We start from the raw sequence: 19,834 nt of genomic DNA on the forward strand, positions 1-19,834 counted from the left end.
AAATTCAAATCTGAAATCTTACTAATTGATTAATAATTGCTAAAGAGGAAATGTTTTATAGCGTTTACTATACAGATGCTACAGAACTATTTGAGGGCGAAATAATTCATACAATGGTGTTTTGAGACACAATTTAAAACATCCGTTATTCCTTCCTGTTCCTAATCTCAATAGAAGGGTTGATATCATAAAAGATGTTAGAATGTATTAGGTGATGGAGGGAGGAAAAGAGGGCATCTTCCACGCAGATTTGCTACAGATTTACAAAGGAAAGAAAAAAATCTTCTCACTTCCAAGGCCCCCATCTTCTTCCTTTCCCAATTTTGTTGGTGTGATTTGAGAACAAGAACATTTGCGAAAGGACTTGATATGTGGATATAAAGTGATAGTTTCATACTTGTTAGAATGTAAGATCATATGCTTCTGAGAAGGAGAATTCATTATTAAAGATGTTTGTGATATTTAAATGAGAATGAATTATAAAACAGTATTTACAGTATATTTAAGATTACATGCATAATAAAAGTTCCAAATTGGCTATCTCTGGATTGTGGGATTATGGATTCTTTTAAAAATTATTTTGCAACTCTAAATTTTCTACTCTTCTCTTTCTATAATGAAAATATCATTTTGTGCAATAAAGATTATCTTAAAATAAGGTGATGGTCAGTATTTCTGGGTATAAATTAGGGTCAGAATTAGATATATATCATACTGAAACATTACAGCATATCCTGTAAATATATGCAATTATCATTTGTCGAATAAAAATAAAATCGAACTTCCAAAAACATTAAAGAATTATGTATATGTTTTTGTATACATACATATATAATACACTCCTGTACATATATAAATAACATATAATTAATTTTACATATCAAGAAGTTAAACATGTGATAAAGCTTGGGGTTTTTTTGCTTGCCTTTGTCCTCTTGCTACAGCCCATATTAGATCTTGGATTCTCTAACCCTTCTACTCACATTATCCTTCTTGCTTTTATTCACCCCACACGTAAGCCAGATTAACAATTTAGGATGTACTCTTCAATATTTTTCTCTGTGCTTATGTGTTCAGGTAAACAAATATACAGACATATCACATACTGTTGTGGGTCATTTAACAAAATAAGATCAATTATATACAGGCCTCTATGTCCTAATTCTTCTCACTCAATAACACCTCATTGAAAATCTGCCAAATCAACTACTACAACTCAAATGCATTATTTTAATGATGCTATGATATTTCATATCATACCATATGTATCATAATTTATTCAACAATTCCCCTATTGACATTTCCAGAGGTTTTTTGCCGTTATAAAAAAATGTAATCGGCATCCTTGTACGTGTGTCATTACTCATGATTTTATTTATTTGAGAAAGTGTCCTAGGAGTGGTAATGTTAAGTCAAAGAAAATACACATTTAAAATTCTAATAAATATTGCCAGATTGTTTTCCAAAAAGGCAGTAACAATTAACAATTTCACCAGTCATATATGAAAGTACTTTCTCCTGCATTACTGACAGTAATAGGCCTTTTCATTCTTTATAACTTTTTGACAATCCAATAGGTATAATGTAATATTTCATTGTTAGTTTAATTTCATTTCTCTGTTAAAGAATTTGAACATCTTTTCGAATACTCATTTGGATTAGTTCTTGTCTGAATTGTTTGTTCTGTCTACTTTTTATTTCGTTTATCTTGTCTACTTTTCTTTGGGGGTATTTACTTTTTCTTTTCAATTTGCAATTGTTCTTTGTACATTTTGTGTGCTAATCCTATGTCTTTTATTATTAATTTAATTTACCAAATCTATTATTTTTCTTTTGAATTCACTTATGGTAACTTTTGTCATATTTTTTACAGTTAAATATGCCTATCTTTTCTTTTTATAACTTAACATTTTTTTTGGTCCAGCTTTGGAGGATTATAAACAGTTATATTTAGTCAGTATTTCTTGGTAGTCCTGGTATTAGTTGCCAAGGGTAACAAAAACAATAACAAAATTGCCCTTTGCAAGTAGAGTAGTTAGAAACAGAAAAACCTCAAAATAACAATGACTTAAATACGGCAGAAGTTTATTTCTCTCATGAAGTCTGGAAGGAGTTAATCCAGGGCTCCTATGTATACCCCAGTGTAAGGGATCGGGTTTCTTCTGTCTTGATCTACTGTTCATGGCTTTCATTCCCCAGGTCAAGGCATGATTCAATATTCTGCTAGAGACCCAGCCATTTTGTTCATTTACACTTGGGAAGAAACATGAAGAAGAAAAGAAGAGCCATGTCCTTTAAAGATTCTTCCCAGAAATTGTCTGCCCTTTTCCATTCACATCACATTATCAAGAACTTAATTACATAGTTACACCTAGTTGCAAAGGATGCTTATGTTTTCCTGGCCACTACTATAGAAAGTCTATTAAATAGTCCTAATTTTAGCTAAAGATTGGGGGTTCCAATCTTTAGAAGATGGGGAAAATGGATATTGGTCACTGCAATTACTTCAAAATAGTAATTAGCTGACATATTTTAAAACTAACGATTTGGGGTAAAATGATTTTGTGAAGATGTTATACTACTCTAAATAAAACAGATAGATAAATAATGATGAATAAATGAATGAACTCACTTTTAATATTTTTCTAGAGCTCCTTTATTTATTTTAACCTCTCTTTTCCAACACAATCACTCTCCAGTAATAATCTTCTGTAGCTACATGGGTACAGATGTTTTAGCAGATAATGCCTACTTATTTGGAAATTTTCTGTCAGCCAGAATGACCCAGCACATTGCATTGCTCAGTTTCATTAATTGCTTATCTCACACATCTGATGCTTTTAGCAATCTAGAAACTTTCCTCGTGAACCTGGTAAAATGATAAATGAAAGAATCAATTGGGCCAAAAACACTTTCCAGCTAGAAGGATTAATGCTACTGGGTGTTTTTTAACGACTGGCTGTATTCAAATGAGTAACTTCTGTTTAGATACTCTCATGTCTACCCTATTTTTAATAAGATTACACATTGAAAAAAATGTAATATATTTTAACAGATAATGATGGTGGCAAAGCAGATGCCATGACTTATAACGTGGGTTGTTATCTATCTGCTGTTTGGACCCAAGCAATAAATTTCAAAATATATTTCACTGATGTCTGCTATATATTAAAAATAACGCAGACTTTTTGAGCAAATCAGATCTCTAATTTTGAAATAAATCATCTGTATTATTAAATAAATGGTCTGGAATTAGAATTAAGGGCATATAGTAGGCAAACAAACATCTTTGATTTTATTCTTTGATCATGTCTAGTAGTGATATGGAAAAAAAAGAAAAGGGAAGAAATATCCTGTTCTGAGCTGCTCATCTATAATTCCAATATCTGTGAAAACTCCCGGGTCTGTCACTCAGAAGGACGACTTCTTCCCTCATGATTGACACTGAACTCAAATGTGCCAAATGGGCCAATAAAGCTAGACTCTTATACAGTGATGCTTCGATAAACAAACTCACCATGCAGCACTTTATTAATCAATTCATGCCACCAACAAGTACATTAAAATGACAACTTATGCAAATTAGAGCTACCTAATTTTCCAGCTGTGAGGCATATATTTGCACATAGAGCTTCTATTAGTCTTCACTAAACTGAAGAAGATAAAGTTGTCAACTCTGAAATTTATTTTCCCTGTTCCCAGTTTCCCTGTTTGCTTCCTTTTTCTATTTCTGTTCTCTCACTTCTGAGGGTAATGCTCTCTGATCCTATTCACAGGTTTCCAGTCAGTTCAGCTCATGATCTGTTTATTGAGCCTGACATAGAATGAGCACTGGTGAATAAGGAAGGTCCCTGCCCTCAGGGAGCTTGTGCTCTAGAGCAGAAGTCAGACCTGTGTTAAGACTCCTGATAGTTACTTGAAACAGGCCAATAATAATTGCATTCAGATGTTTTCCAGGGATTTTCATTTTAAAAAGTATAAATTAGAATAGATTTTAAAATATCCATCCATTAACACTTACTACTTGCCATCACTCACATGTTTTCTCCAGTGGAAGGGTCTGGCTGACACTTTCTCATAAACTGCAGCCCATCTGATCGATGTTGCAAGCCTTGTTAAGCCTTGACTTTAATGAACATGAGTCTTGCATGTGGCTGAGGAAAAGGGTGAGGACTGGTGTTTTGGTTGACTTATTTCCATCAAAAAGAATTGAAAAACAGATCAAACGCAGTGAGTTAAAATTTATTTACATTTATCTGTAGCTAATCCACTTTGAAGAGCTCTCACCTATGTTCTTACATTTCAATATTCTTACTTCTAGTTGTAGAGCTCAAAAAGTTTTCTGCTTTCAGTTGTTCTTAAAATTTAGTGTGCATCAGAATTATTTAGAGGGTTTGTTAAAACGCAGATTGCCATGTGCCACTCCCAGAGTTTCTGATTCAGTAGATCTCGGATGGGGCCTGAGAAGTTGCATTTGAACAAGCTCCCTGTTGATGCTACTTGTCTGGGGGATCTCACTTTGAGAACTACTGTGCTAGACTAGAGGAATTTTCCACCACAGCAAGCAAGCAGGAGGATTCTGTTTAGCCACCAGGGATTAGTGAATTCTCATCAGATCTGCCTACCCAGCCAGCCCTACAAAGCAGCCTCAATTAACCTTTCTCTGGTGACCCAGACAGACACTGGCATTCCACAGCCCTTCTCCATAGTCCAGGAGAGGCAAATCTTGCTCCTCCCATGCACTTTTCAGGTCTGCCTAAAAACAACCTTCACCACCTCTCATTGTAAAGGACTCTCAGCTATAGACAGTTATATGTTTTATGAGACAATTTATGTTATTCTAATAGAGTTTAATTATTTTTTTTAAAAAATCATCTCCTATCTTACCCCTAAGAAGTTATTTGCAATGCATTTCCATGACTCCTATTTTGTGTTGACCATGTCTCTGAATTTCTCAGTATCGACATTAGTCAGATCAATTTTAGGTTTGAAAAATATGTCACCATAGAAAAAATCTTATGGCTTATCAAGGAGCTTAGAGGTTAAGAGTGGGCTCTGAAGTCAGGCTGCCTGAGTGTGAATCATAACTCTGTTCTTGTCTAACTAGGTGATGCTGAGCAATTCTTTATTCTCTCTGGGCTATAGTTTTCTCATCTATAATATGCCTTCATCTTAATTTGTTTTGTGCTGCTATAGCAAAACCCCAGACTGAATAATTTATAAAAACAGAAATTTATTTCTTACAGTTTTGGAAACTGGGAAGTTCAAGGTTGAGGAGTCTGTATCTGGTGAGGGACTTCTTGCATAATTATCCCTTGGTAGGGGACTGAGAAAAAGGTGGATGGGGAACTCAACTTTTTGTAAGAACCCACTTCCTTATAACAGTATTAATCCGTTAATGAGGGTGAAGCCCTCATGACCTAATCGCCTCTTAATACTGTAACAATGGCAATTAAATTTCAACATGAGTTTTGAAGGGGATGCATATTCAAACCATACCAGTCTACCTCATAAGGTTTTCATTTTAAATACAATAATATCTGTAAAATATTCAAAAAAGCACCCAGAACAGGTTATTTAATAAATAGAAAAAAATAATTATTGCAAAATAACTATGATTATATTGGGGGCATATATAAGTAGAATTTGATTCAGTTTCTTAATAATAAAGAATGGCCATATCATTGGAAGACTAATAGGCAGGCATAAGGTATAATGGATTTCTTTGAATCTTAAACTTCTTGCAATAGTCTTCTTGGTAAAACAGTTGAGATTACAGACACACTAAAATCTGGATGATGGTTGGGTTTTTCTGCACTCTGCCATGGGTTTTAAATAGTTTGATAAGGAATTTTGTCTTTAAAAGCCATGACCTAATTTAGGTGTATGAACATGTATCTCAATTCAATCCAAAAGCAGTAAACTCCCACTGAGTGTGCAGAAAGATGATCTAAGTTCTTGTGTTTACACAGAACTCTATGTGCTGGGTACTATTATTGTCTTCTATTTGTAGATAAGGAATTGAGGCTTGGAAAAGAGAGATGACTACACAAGGTAACAGTGCTAATTAATACTCAGCAGAACCAGTACTCCAACTCATACAGTCTGACACTATAGACCATGCTCTTAACTATGCTGACTTTTTGCCTCGGGGTTGGTCCCAGAGAAAACTACTCTCAGTAAATAATTAGAATTCAGGCAACTCTGGTATCAGCAAAAATAGAGAAGGTGACACGTCATACTCCATCCCACTAAGTACAGAGAGGAAATTAAGTGGAAAATTTCAGCACCATGACCCTTGGTGTCTGAGAAAAGGGAAGTGAGAAGTTGTGTGTTGGGGACTGGACACAAGAGCGCACAGAATGAAATCACATGAAGTGTTTTACCATCTGGATTTTTAAAAAGCAGACCAGCTACATTTATGTCATATAATGATCACTCAGAAATTACATCATAGCCTATTTTTATACTATCATGTAGTAATTGGTGTGCTGCTGATTAAGACCATCAAGAATAAAATTCTAGGCTGTTACTGTCAGGCTATTCAGCATTCTGTTAGACAAATTAAAACATATGTTGGGAGTCCACTCACCATGATCTTTTTGGTAAGATGAGGTAAATACAATTAAAATGATCATATGAAGTAGAAATGACCTAAATTGAGGATCCGATGAGAGAATGATAGCCAGGAAGGCAACATTATGTTGACAGCATGGGAAATCTGTGAATAAAGAGGTGGAAACATACAAGATATATTTAGTCATTGTGCTTGGGACAGGGAAATAATTTCAAAATTCAGACTGAGAGCACATTGTGGAAGGCTTTGGCTGTCTCGCTAAGGAGTTTAGATTTTATTCTATATTTCAAAACATTCTTTTAAGGCAAAACACATTTTTTCAAACAAACTCCAACACAGGTCTCTTGACTGAGACATTTGCTTCCAACAAGGTGGGGAAACAGGGAAAAGATTTAGCCCCCTACCTAAAACAACTTAAGAAAAAAGCACAGAACATATGATACAATGGGTTTAAATAATTAATAAACAAAAAGGACACTGATCCCTGAAAGAGGGGAGCAAACAAGGTGAGCTCCATGACTGCCTCAGCTTGAAGAGTTTCCAAGACATAACATAGGGAGTTTTCAGACCATGACCAGCAACCTCTTTGAGTTAAGGAGATGAAGCTAGCAGTCTGTAGTGGCCGAGATGGCTAGAGTTTATAGAGCAGAGTAATGGATAGGAGAGAGCTGCTCAGAGAGAGCTCTGGGGAACTGCAGAGGATCCTTATCAAGTCATCAGTAGTGTAGTGATCTGTGCATGCGTATGAGGAAAGGACCACCCAAATAAATTAGAAGAAAAGTCCTTGGAGCCCTTTAGAAATAGTTTTTGTTCCTGAAAGCCAGAGTGGAAAACTTCATACTTCATGGGGAATCAGGAAGTGTATTCACAAGGGTTTCATGCCAATAGTGGAGATTAGCCGTAAACTAAACACTGCTCTTGTCCTTTCTAGCAAAACTTAAAAATCCAAATGGAAAGAATCAGTTTCTTAGTAATTTAACTGCAACTCAAAACAAAGCTCAAAGATATTTATAGGAATACAAATATATCTACCACCTAACAAGCTAGAATTCACAATGTCTGGCATCTAATTAAAAATTACCAGGCAGAAAAGGCTATATACTGTTTGACAATTGTATGACATTCTTGAAAAGGTAAAACATGGAGACAGTGAAAATATCAGTGATTTCCAGGGAGTTGTGAAGAGGGAGAGATAAATAGGTGGAGCATAGGGGATTTTTTAGGGCAGTGAAACTTTTCTGAGTGACACTATAGTGGTGAATATATTTGTCCAGACCCATAGGATGTACAATATCAAGAGTGAACCCTAATGTGAATTATGGACTTTGAGTAATAATAATGTGTCAGCGTAGGTTCATCAACTATAAGATGTGTACTCTGGTGGGGATGTTGATAATGGGTGAGGCTATGCATGTGTAGGGACAGGGGATATATGGAAAATCTCTGTATTTTCCTCTCAATTTTGCTGTGAACCTAAAACTGCTCTAAAAATACTTTAAAAATTACCACATATTCAAAGAAGCAGAAAAATACAGCTTAAATGAGAAGAAAAGTCCAATCAAAATGGACCTAGAAACGATACAGATGATGGAATGAGTAGATAAAAACATTACAATAGTTATTATAACTGTATTTAATATATTCAAGAAACCATAGGAAATATTGAATACAATAAGTAGAGCATGGAATAGCTGTTCTGGTTCAAGAAGTGTTGACTTCAAGATGAGCACTATCATGGGGTTCAGTGAAGCACAATTTGAGAATTATTGCTGTAAGTTATTGGAAACTATTGAAGGCTTTTCAGCAAAATTTGGCTTAAAACTAGTGGTATTTTACAAAGACTGAATGGGTAGCAGGATGCAGGACAGAACTCATGAATGAGGGAGAATGAGACCAAAGATTTCAGGCAGGTGGTAACCATAATACAACAGAGAAATGAGAAACCTAAAACCAGTGGGAATACAAAGAAAGATATTATTATTTTTAAAATTAATGTGTATGATAACATGACAGATCCCAGAAAAGCCAGTGGGACCCCAGTGAGAGTTCTCTTTCCTTTGCGAAGGGCAGGGTGTGCTTGAATGGCTTCATTCCAAGAGAGTGGCCTGTGCGTTGTAAAGTGTCATGGTTCCTGCAGCATCTGGTGAGTTCTTACGGGCACTTGAAACTCTGGGGGAGAGGGTGTAAATCGCCTGCTGGGCCATACCCATATTTGCAGCAGGTCTCCAAGGTCAATGGCCTCTGATATGCTGGAATAACATAGGTAAGGGAGAATATTTCTAAAATATTATAAAAGTAAAGGCAGATCACGAGGTCAGGAGATACAGACCATCCTAGCTAACATGGTGAAACCCCGTCTCTACTAAAAAATACAAAAAAATTAGCCAGGCGTGGTGGGCACCCATAGTCCCAGCTACTTGGGAGGCTGAGGCAGGAGAATGGTGTGAACCCGGGAGGCAGAGCTTGCAGTGAGCCGAGATCGCACCACTGCACTCCAGCCTGGGCGACAGAGCGAGACCCCGTCTCTAAATAAATAAATAAATAAATAAATACATACATAAATAAAATAAAAATAAATACTTTATTACTAAGAACACCTATTAGCAACAGGTCTTGCCATTTGAAAAATTAAAACTTGACACTTACAGAGGTTACATAATTATCACAAGGGCACAATATTACAGTAGAAACTGAAAGAGGTAAAAACTGAAAAACAACTGTCAGATTTGTACGAGAGGTCCACTCTCATCTTAGAATAAGTAATTTTTAGGGAAGCACTGGAAGGGAGGGAAGCATGGAAAGAAAGTAGTTGAGCTTTTCTCAAGAAAGAGAAAAGAGAAGAGAGATCAAAATTAAAATAGAACATTTTCCCTATATAAAGATCCTAAATGTTGTCATCTGTGATAGTTAAATTTTTGTCTTGACTTGAGTGGGCCACAGGATGCTCAAATATTTGGTCAAACATTATTCTCGGTGTGTCTGTGAGGGTGTTTCTGGACGAGATTAACATTCAAATTGGTAAACTGAGTAAAGCAGATTGGTCTCACTAATATGGGTAGACCTTATCCAATCAAAAAATCTGAATAGGACAAAAAGGCTGACCTCCTGAGAATAAGAAGGAACTCCTCCTGTCTGACTCCTTAGAGCTGGGACATCAGTCTTTTCTGGTCTTTGGACTCTGACTAAAACATTGTCTCTTCTTGAGTCTCTATTCTTCCAGCTTTCAAACTGGAACTTACACTGTCAGATCTACTGGTTCTCACACTGAAACTACACATTGGCTCTCTTGTATTTCCATCTTGCCGACTGAAGATATTGGGACTTCTCAGCCTTCATAATCATGTAAGCCAATTTCTTATGAGAAATCTCTCGCTCTTGCTCTCTCTGTACACACATACAACACACCCTATTGGTTCTGTTTCTCTGCAGAACCTTGACTAATATGTCATCTTAGAAGGACTTTCCTACTACTGATTTAGGAAGTACTGTAGTTCTTTAAGATATGATCAAGGGTATGCAACCCTTGTTGTTTAAGAGAAGGCAGTAAAATTAAAGGTCAGAGGTGTACCAGGGAATAACATCAAGGCCATGCCTATCTGGATGATGAACTCATCAAGAATAAGTATACTGCCAAACCAATGTATTGGCTACTGAGCGTGTAGTTCCACTTTACCAATGTTTCAACAACTGGTAACTAATGTATGCAGGGTTGAAACATGATGACAGTGATTATGATGATAGAATTAAATAAGGTTTTCTATGGGCCAGGGTCCTTATTTATGGGATAAATTTGTTGTTCCTAGTCTCAAATTACGTCTTTTGTGACTGTACTTTCATTTGATTCAGATATATTTTTAAAAACAATAAAAGCTTTTTTTTTTTTTCATGAGTATTGAGCAGGAGGTTAGGCAAAATGGGCGAGACCAAGTTTGCTCTTAAGAGCAACCTGTCCTTGAGAAGGTCCCAACAGAATGCAGTAGAAAGAAGTTCAGACAGAAGTGCATGCCAGAATTTCAGGGAGGTCTGGCACAAAGGCGGGGCAATAAAAACACTAAATTAATGCTCAGAAGACCTGATCTCCCCTAATTATCAACTATTTACTAGCTCTAGGATCCTGGGCAGTTTACTTAATCCTTCTGAGTCTTAGATTTTCTGTAATTAAATTATTGAATTAAATTAAAAAGTGACCACCATGCTCACCTGATAATTTTTGATGATCAAATAAGAGAATGTATAAAAAGATTAAGGTGGTTTGTTAAAGGTAAAGTCCTATACAGATATTGGTTATGATGATCAACCAGGGAGAGATACACTGGAATCTCCAATGGGCAAGCCAAAGGTTTCAAAGTATAGGGTAAGATGCCAGACTGTGAGGAGGGAGTTGGGACTATATTTCTTGAAAGACTTGGGGACTGCATAAGACCTTAATCATGGAGGAATTGGGGTTCTGCAAAGGAAACCAGAATACATGTCATAGGTCAGGAATCCATTTATTAGGACTTGGTTTTAATTTAGGATTTGATTAAAAGACGAAAGCCTAGGTAATGGAATCTGGACATACAACTACAACTGGCTAGTCAGCAAGTTCAACAAGGTGAAACTGCTACCCCGCCTTCCCCTGCAGGGGGTTTAAATACCTCCAGATAAAAGCCAGGACTGACCTGAGAATATTGAGTGAGGCTGAATCTATAGATGAAGGGAAACAATGTATAACCAAGTAGATCTTTACCATAAGCATTTTTTAAAAAATACTCTTAAAACGATTGACTTATGCATTTGAATAACTTTTTTGAAAGATTCCTGCTTTCCATTCATGGGTCACTACCAGGCATTTCTTGTCATTAATCTAAGGAGTCCTGTGAAATACATGAGCCTTCTCCAGCTGCTGCACAAATGATTGCACTGCTCAGAAACAGAATTCTAATGAGATGCCTAGGTTTTATAGAAAGCTGAATGATAGTAATCACTAAGGCTCACATCAGAAAACTCCAATTGCATATTATAATAAAACCCAATGTCAGCCATATTATTTATCTTGAAAATAGAAAATTAGACCAGCCTATTTGATAGTATATTTTCTTCTAATATTTTTATCCCTAGAAGGATGTCTCACGAATGCTCTATCAAACCAATGACATTTAAAGCTAAATTAAAACTATTTGGTCTTTCATAAGTCGAAAAAGTGAAGTATTCAATTATCATTAAGCCAGAAACTGGTTTAATTTTGTCTCAATTTTTTATCATAAAGTAATATGGTAAAAATAGTCTCATAATTGTCTTCTTTACAAGTTGTTTCTGAAGCTTAAGAAAAATGACACAAGAAATCATTAGGTCAGATTCAGTGGTTTATGCCTGTAATCTCAGCACTTTCGGAGATCAAGGCAGGAGGAGCACTTGAGGCCAGGAGTTCAAGACCAGTCTGGGTAACATAGCGGGATCACATCTCTAAAAAAAAAAAAAAAAAAAATTTTTTTTTTTTAGATTAGCTGGGCATGGTGGGATGCACCTGTAGTCCTAGCTACTTGCAAGGCTGAGGCAGGAGGATCACTTGAGCCCAGGAGGTTGAGGCTGCAGTGAGCCATGATCAAACCATTGCACTCTAGCCAGGGTGAGAGTGAAACATTGTCTCTTAAAAAAATCATTAAACCAAGATGAAAATAAAACTTCACTGTTTCTTTCTGAGAAGGCAACTTTTGATGATGTGCTTGGTATTTCAGTTCTTCTGTATTCCCACCTGGTGGAAATTTAACATTACACACAGCTCCTCACAACATCCAACACCAACTGGGGTCTATTATCTCAAAATAGGTGTGGAAGACAACGCAGCATTGGTATTGTAGGACAGCAAATTTCAAAACATGGTTCCCAGATCAGTGCCATTAACATTGCCTGGGAACTTGTTAGAAATGCAAATTCTTGAGCTGTCCCAGACCTACTAAATTAGAAACTCTGAGTATGGATGTCTTAGTTCCATCTGGGCTGCTATAGTAAAATACCATGAACTGGGTGGCTCACAAACAGCAGAAATTTATTTCTCACAGCTTTGGATGCTGAGAAGTCAAAGATCAAGGCACCAGCAGATTTGGTGTCTGATGAGGGCTTGCTTTCTGCTGCACAGATGGCATTTTCTCACTGTGTCCTCATGTGGTGGCGGGGGAGGGGGGCATAGGTCTCTCTTGAGCCTCTTTTGTAAGGGCACTAATCCCATTTATGAGGGCTCCACTCTCATGACCTAGTTACCTCCCAAAGGCCCCACATCCAAATATCATCATATTGGGAGTTAGGATTCAACATATGAATCTTATGGGAATGCAAACATTCAGTCTATAGCAGTGTGTCTGGTGGGTCCCAGTAATCTGTAGTTTAACAAGACCTCCAAGATTTTAATATACACCCAAATTTGAGAACCACTAAGGAGATTCTAACAATGTGAGAGCCTAGTAAAAGCTATAGAGTGTTTTTTGGGGGGTTTTGTACACTAAGGTAAGTGTATCGAGAAATAATATTAACTGTTTCGACTTATTATTTGATCTTCTTATAGTTAATAAAACAGGCCACCCCCCAAAAAACAAAACAAACAAAAACCACACACACATCCAACTCTGGCATGAGTATTCGCTAACCAAGATGTCCCCTAACTTACAACTCAGAATAGTTGGTAAGGGTTATTTATATGCATATTGACATTCTCTTTGTTGTTTTTGTTGCTGAACAAATTGCATTAGAAAAACAGTTGCATGTTTAGGCAGGGCGAGGTGGCTCATGTCTGTAATCCCAGCAACTTGGGAGGCCGAGGTGGGCGGATCTCCTGAGGTCAGAAGTTCGAGACCAACCTGGCCAACATGGCAAAACCCCATTTCTAAAAATGCAAAAACTAGCCGGGGGTGGTGGCACATGCCTGTCATCCCAGCTATTTGTGAGGCTGAGACAGGAGAATCACTTGAACCTGGGAGGCGGAGGTTGCAGCCAGCCAAGATTGTGCTACTGAACTCCATCCTAGGTGACAGAGTGAGACTTTACCTCAAAAAAAAACAAAACAATTGCATGTTTAAGACAGAAAGGAGGAGGAAAAGGGGGTTGATGACATTTGTATCTATTTTCTTTTATTAGAAAAACAGTTGTTCAAGAACATCACTCCACTCAGCAGATTTCTATAGCTCACTGGCCAAAACCATGTCTTGGGACAATGCCTAGCATCAAGGGATGTTGGAAAAGCAAATGCAGAATCTTATTTCTCACACTGTGAAGTTTATAGTTCTTTAAGAAAGAACTCATACAGGTAAGGAAGGGAGAAAGGTGCTAACATTGATAATGGGTCAATCTATAGAATTACAAATAGGGGATGCCACTCAGGGTTCTACCAAGGGGGAATGGCCCAGGTGGCCATAATGAAAGTAAGTATACAAGCAGCATCTTTGAGCTTCAGTGACAAAAGAGTAAGTGGGGTATGTCAAGTAGAATCTAAGCCCCCAAGTTTCCAATAAGGGGCCTTCCCATACACCTTCAAAGAACTATATTAGAATGTACACTTACGGGATACCTCAGCATTTATCACTTGCCCCTCCTGGAAGTAATAACTTATTGGCCTGGCAAAACTTGGGAGACTCTCCTATCAAAGAACACAGCATCCTGGTGACAAGGTTACTGTTTGAAAACAGATAGTGCAGATCTCTCTTTTGAAGCTATTTCTAAGTGAAACATATTCTCCTTCCTCAGCTACTTCTCCCACGTGGCAAATACGCTGGATAGTTCTCTTCAGAGTAGGAATGTATTTAGTGCTCTCTCCCTGCAATTGGATGGGGAAATTCAAATTGAGTCAGGAGAGAGGCAGGCTTGCCAATTTGGGAAATCCACCCTTTCTATTATAAAGCTAAATCTATATTTTGACTACTTTTGCTTTTGTTTTTAATTGATTATAACTCACAGAGATGGGAGCATGTGTGATCATTCCTCTAAATCTCTAACAAAGAAAGAGTAAAGTCATAGGGAGGCCTGTACAACCAAAACAGCCACACACTCTCCTGAGAGGACACACAGTCCCATATATCACCTCATTCATGGGTGATGTCTATTCCTCTTTAGGCTGAATCATTCTACCCCTCAGAAATCTTGTGCTATGGTCTAAATATGTCCCCAAAAATTCATATGCTGAAATTTAATTGCCAATGTATTAATAGTAGTATTAAGAGGGAGGGCCTTCAGGGTGATGATTAAGACATGAGAGCAAAGTCCTCACAAATGGGATACATGAAATATTTTATCCATATAAAAGAGGCTAGAGGGAACTAGCTAGATCTTTTGCCCTTCCACTTTCTGCCATGTGAGGACACAGCAACAAGGCAGCATCTTAGAAGAAGAGAGCAGCCCTCATCAGACACTGAACCTGTTGGCACTTTGATCATGGACTTCCCAGATTCCAGAACATAGTTTACAAATTACCTAGTCTGTTTTGCTGTAGCAACACACGTGGACTAAGATATTCTGTAACCTAAATACTGGGCTACAAAGTTAACCACTATTAATATAGCTTACCTTAGACAGCAGATAAATGGGAGATGGGGAAAAACAAAGAAAAATAATTAAAATGGGAAGAAAATAATACATAGCCCACTTCAAGGTTGGGATAAAATATGCATAATTACTAGTCTTGTTTCTCAAAGTGGGCATGTGATCATCGCTGATATTTCTGTCTTCTTGCACTATTCATTCTGTCCCTTTCCCCTTGGCAAACACTTCAGTTGGTCAGTTTGTTCCTTGGTGGGATTATCCAAACTGTCATTTCTGAAAGGCCTGGGTCCATTAGCAGTTAATGTAGTTTTCCATTGATTTTTATCCCAGATCTAGGAATACTAAGAGGTGCTCCAGATGTTCTCCTGTGTTTCGGGCATTCTTCTTACTGCTTCCGTTGTGTATTGTGTGGGATCATTCATCCTAGCTAGTTGACAAACTCCTCCTTTCCTGATGGTTTAATATCAGAAGCTCCAAGTTGTTAGATGCCAGACTGAGCTTCCAGTTTAAGGAAATCTTTATTGTATCTCTTGGCAAAAGAATTTCCTACTTGGGTAACCGGAAACTCTAATCCAGCAGAACCTAACGTCAAGAACAGGAAGCTGAAATCCTGCCTGATCAATGAGACTAGAGGAGCTCATCCTCCTTGCAGATAAAGCATTTGATAAATATTTTAAATTCTTTCAAACTAAGAAGTAAACCTCTTTAATTTCATAAGGCATTTCTAGGAAAAACTTACATCAATTATACTTAATTGTGAAATGTTAACAGCATACACTTCAAGATTGGGAAGAAGATAAAAAATGTCTATTCAAAGCAAAATTTTATTGCAGGTCCTAGCTGCTGTAATGAAGTGACAGAGAGAAATGAAAGTCATAGAAATCTGAAATAAAGAAATAAAACTATCACTGTTTTGTGGACAATGAGATGTGTATATAAAAGTTCCCTTTAATTTTATAATTTATGAGATTGAGTTTATCAAGTTGGCTGGTTGAGGTGTCTTAGTCTGTTTTGTGTTGCTATAACAGAATACCAGGGACTGGGTAATTTATAAAGAAAAGACATTTCTTACAGTTCTAGAGACTAGGAAATCCAAGGTCAAGGAAACCACATCTGGTGAGGGTCTTCTTGCTGCACATCACATGGCAGAGAGTGGAAGGGCTATGGAAGGTGAGAGAAAGAAGGCAAGAGGGAACTGTTCTCACTTTTGTAACAAGCCCACTCTTGCAATACTTGCAAGCCCACTTTCTTGGTAACACTAATCCATTCATGAAGGCAGAGCCCTTATGTCCTAGTCACTTTTTATTAGGCCCCACCTCCCAACACTGTTGCATTGTGTAGTAAGTTTCCTACACATGAACTTTGGGGAAACATTCAAACCGTAACACAAAGTTAATATACAAAAGTCAACTGTGTTTCAATTTAATAAATTTAGAAAATAAAAATTTAAAACAGCTCTCATATTATTGAGTGAAAGACACAAATACATACTAATGAGTCCATATATATAAAGCTCAAAAGCAGGTGAAACAATACCGTAGTGTTAACACTACCGTACTTAAGTTTGAGGAGGAGGGAATGATAGAGGTTTAGCAGGGACATGAGGTGGACTTTGGACTTGGGTAGCTGTTCAATGTTATATATATGGGAGAACATGTGTTGTGCAATTTTCTACATGTGTATATTCTTCACAATATTTTAAATAAAGCAAGCAACTATGTATTAGCAGATAGAAAAATGATAAAGTAATAGATCTAATACCTGGTTATTTAAAATAAATAAATAGATAAACTTCTGGCTGATTTAAAGCAGAATAAAAAGTGAAAAAGTCAATTATATAAAATAGGAAAATATAATTTATGGGTAACTAAAGAACCAAGGACAGTAAAAGCTTATCAGTATACTTATTTGTTCAAATATATGCAAAACAAATACCTGGAATTAAATAAAATTCTAAAAATATAAATGAACACAATTTAGAGTAGAGATAATATTATCTGAACAAACCAATTAGCACAGAAGAAATATAGACAGTTTCCTGGCTGTACCCTTTTCTACCCCCAGAAAGCCCATTCCTAGATTGTTTCACAGGTCAGTTCTACTAAATCTTTAAAGAACATAAGCCTCCAACTCTGCTTACATTTTATACAGGAGCCTAAGAAGTAAGTTAAATACTCTTCTTTTTAAAGCTAGAATAATACCAAGCCCTGACAAAGACTGCCCACATGAGCACACACAAAATAAAATGTATCTCACTTATATCCATGTGAAATTCCTAAATACTGCCAAACAGAACCTAAAAGCACACTAAAAAAAATCCATGATACATTCATTTCAGAAATTTAAGATTCATTCAAATCAAGAAATGTATTAATATATTTAGTTATATACTGACCAAACACTTCCACTTCTTTTCCAGGTTACGTGGTAGAATTATTTGACCTCTTCTTCGGTTCCCTGAGGCCATGTGATTTGCACTGGTGAATAAAATGTTAGCTAAAGTCATGTGTATTATTTCCAAGTGGAAAGTTTAAAAGTCAGTGGCTGACCTACCATGTTCCCTTTCTCTCCACCACAGACAGCATCTCTCAAAATGCCAGATGATGGCTGTTCTATGAGCCTGGCTCTGGGAAGAAGGAAAGTATGGAATTCCACTGAAATGGAGTATGAGCCAGAAATAAACCATGTTGTTTAAAGCTACTGAGATTTTAAGGTTATTAGTTACTGAAGCACAAACTAGCCTATAACGACTGATATGATACTAAAAAAAAGAGAAAAAAAGTCACATTATTTTTATAGATATCAAAAAGATCTGATAAAATTCCATTTCCATTTTGGTACAATCATTCCCAGTCTTAATAAAAATTTTTACTAAAATAGAAATAGATGAATACTTAACATGTTAAAACACGTATATCTTAATCCAAAAGTGAGCATTGTGCTTAATGGGAAAACACTAAAATTGCTTCCATTAACACCAAGAGCAAATTCCTTTTTCATCATATTAAAAAAATGATCCGGATAAGAGAAATGTTATTTAAAACTTGGATATGAAAATGTAAATTTTTTTACAGATGACAGAACGGGTTTATTATTTATAGTAGTTTTAGTAATTCTCTTGGATTCTTCAGGTAAATTCACTATTGGTTTGGGTACAAAATATGTATATTCATATATTTTATGAATACAATCAACATATAATGAACAATGACAAAAAGCTAAAACTTAACAAGGTATAAAAACTATATTCAAATAAAGCATTTTGAGGGTCATAAAGTACTACTGAAGATCATGAACACATGAAAAGATACATTATGTTTTAGAAAAGATAATTTAACATCATAGAGATGTCAATTCTTCCTAATCTAAAAACCTAACATTATTCAAACAAGTGTCAACACTATTTTTTAACTAGACAAGATGAGTCTAAAATAAATAATATAGAAAAATAAATGAGCAAGTGTACAGGAAAATTCTCAAATAAATATGAGAGATTGCTCCTATAAAATACTAAAACATTATCAAGTCACAATAATAAAAATGATGAAAAAATTACAAATAAAAAATTCTTCACAGAAAAGCTAAACCATAAACAAAGTCAACTGACAGCTAATTGAAACAAAATTTGCAATTTTTATCAAGGACAAGTGAAAAATGTACTTACTAAATATCATCAGGAACCCAGTTAAAAAAAAAGATGAATAAAAAAAAGATGAATAACCCAAAGGAGAAATTGGAAAGGGATTAAACACTTTACAGAAAAGGACACAAATAGTTTTTACATATATGGTAGCCATGAAAAAGTTTGTTAACACCATAATGGTTGAAAAACTTGGATTACAATGGAATGAGATGTGGGGAAACAAATATTGCTGGTGGGTTATTTGTAAATGTACATACACTTCAACTAAGTAATATTTTGAATGACATCTGTATAATAACTGCAATGTCTTCATTATAGCCAAAGATGAAAAACAATGTGTTCATTAATATGACTTAAACTATATTGATCAATGAAATATTATGAAACTGTCAAAAATGATCAAGAAGCCCTATACGTATTGATATCATGAAATGATTTCCTAAATATCACACAGTGAAAAAGGTACAAAACAATATGTATAAAATACTTGCATTTCTGTAGCCCACCAATATATAAATATAGGTATACACATTTATGTATTGCATTATCTCTTTAAGAATACATAAGAAATCTGGTCAAAAAAATCAGTGATTCTGTGGAGGGTAACTAGATTGCTGAGAGAGGGATGAAAGGGAAATAACTGTCATGTATCATCCTTTTTCTGTATTAAAAATTAAGACTTACAAATTTTAGTAAAGTTTTAGATTTTGAGAAGATAGTTCTCACATTATCTTCACACGGAAGATAGTTCCGTGTGTCCATTGAGTCCCCTGGCACCCCTATTATTTACATCTTGGATTACTGACACATTTATTATAATTAACGAACCAGTATTAATACATTAACCATAGTCTACAGTGTAAAGTTCATTTTGTATTACACAGTTCTATATGAATTTTGACAAAATGAATGTCATGTACCCACCATTATAGTATTATACAGAATAGTTTCACTGCCCTAAAATGCTCCATTTATTTTTTGCTCCGCTCTTTCATTCTTTCAAGTGTTCTATAGTTTTGACTTTTCCAGAATGTCATATAGTTGTAATAATGTGTGCAGCCTTTTCAGACTGGCTTTTCATTTAGCAATATGCATTTAAGTCTCCT

The 19,834-nt window shown here is 35.9% G+C and overlaps 1 protein-coding gene across 2 annotated transcripts in view; it reads right to left on the reverse strand.

Annotated features, from left to right (window-relative positions):
* The window catches only part of MYH15 (myosin heavy chain 15), a 173,182-nt gene that overhangs the window by 145,988 nt on the left and 7,360 nt on the right, over window positions 1–19,834 (reverse strand). The window contains exons 2-3 of one of the 2 annotated variants that reach the window (XM_055383530.2): window positions 6,593–6,721; window positions 4,039–4,189 (exon numbers count right to left, since the gene is read on the reverse strand). In XM_055383530.2, the coding sequence (XP_055239505.2) occupies window positions 4,039–4,079 (41 nt within the window). In that variant the 5' untranslated portion in view covers window positions 4,080–4,189; window positions 6,593–6,721. The remainder of the gene's footprint in view (window positions 1–4,038; window positions 4,190–6,592; window positions 6,722–19,834) is intronic. The other variant, XM_031009296.3, reaches the window with a different exon arrangement.

The sequence above is a fragment of the Gorilla gorilla genome, chromosome 2 (assembly GCF_029281585.2).
Source record: "Gorilla gorilla gorilla isolate KB3781 chromosome 2, NHGRI_mGorGor1-v2.1_pri, whole genome shotgun sequence".
NCBI lineage: Eukaryota > Metazoa > Chordata > Mammalia > Primates > Hominidae > Gorilla > Gorilla gorilla.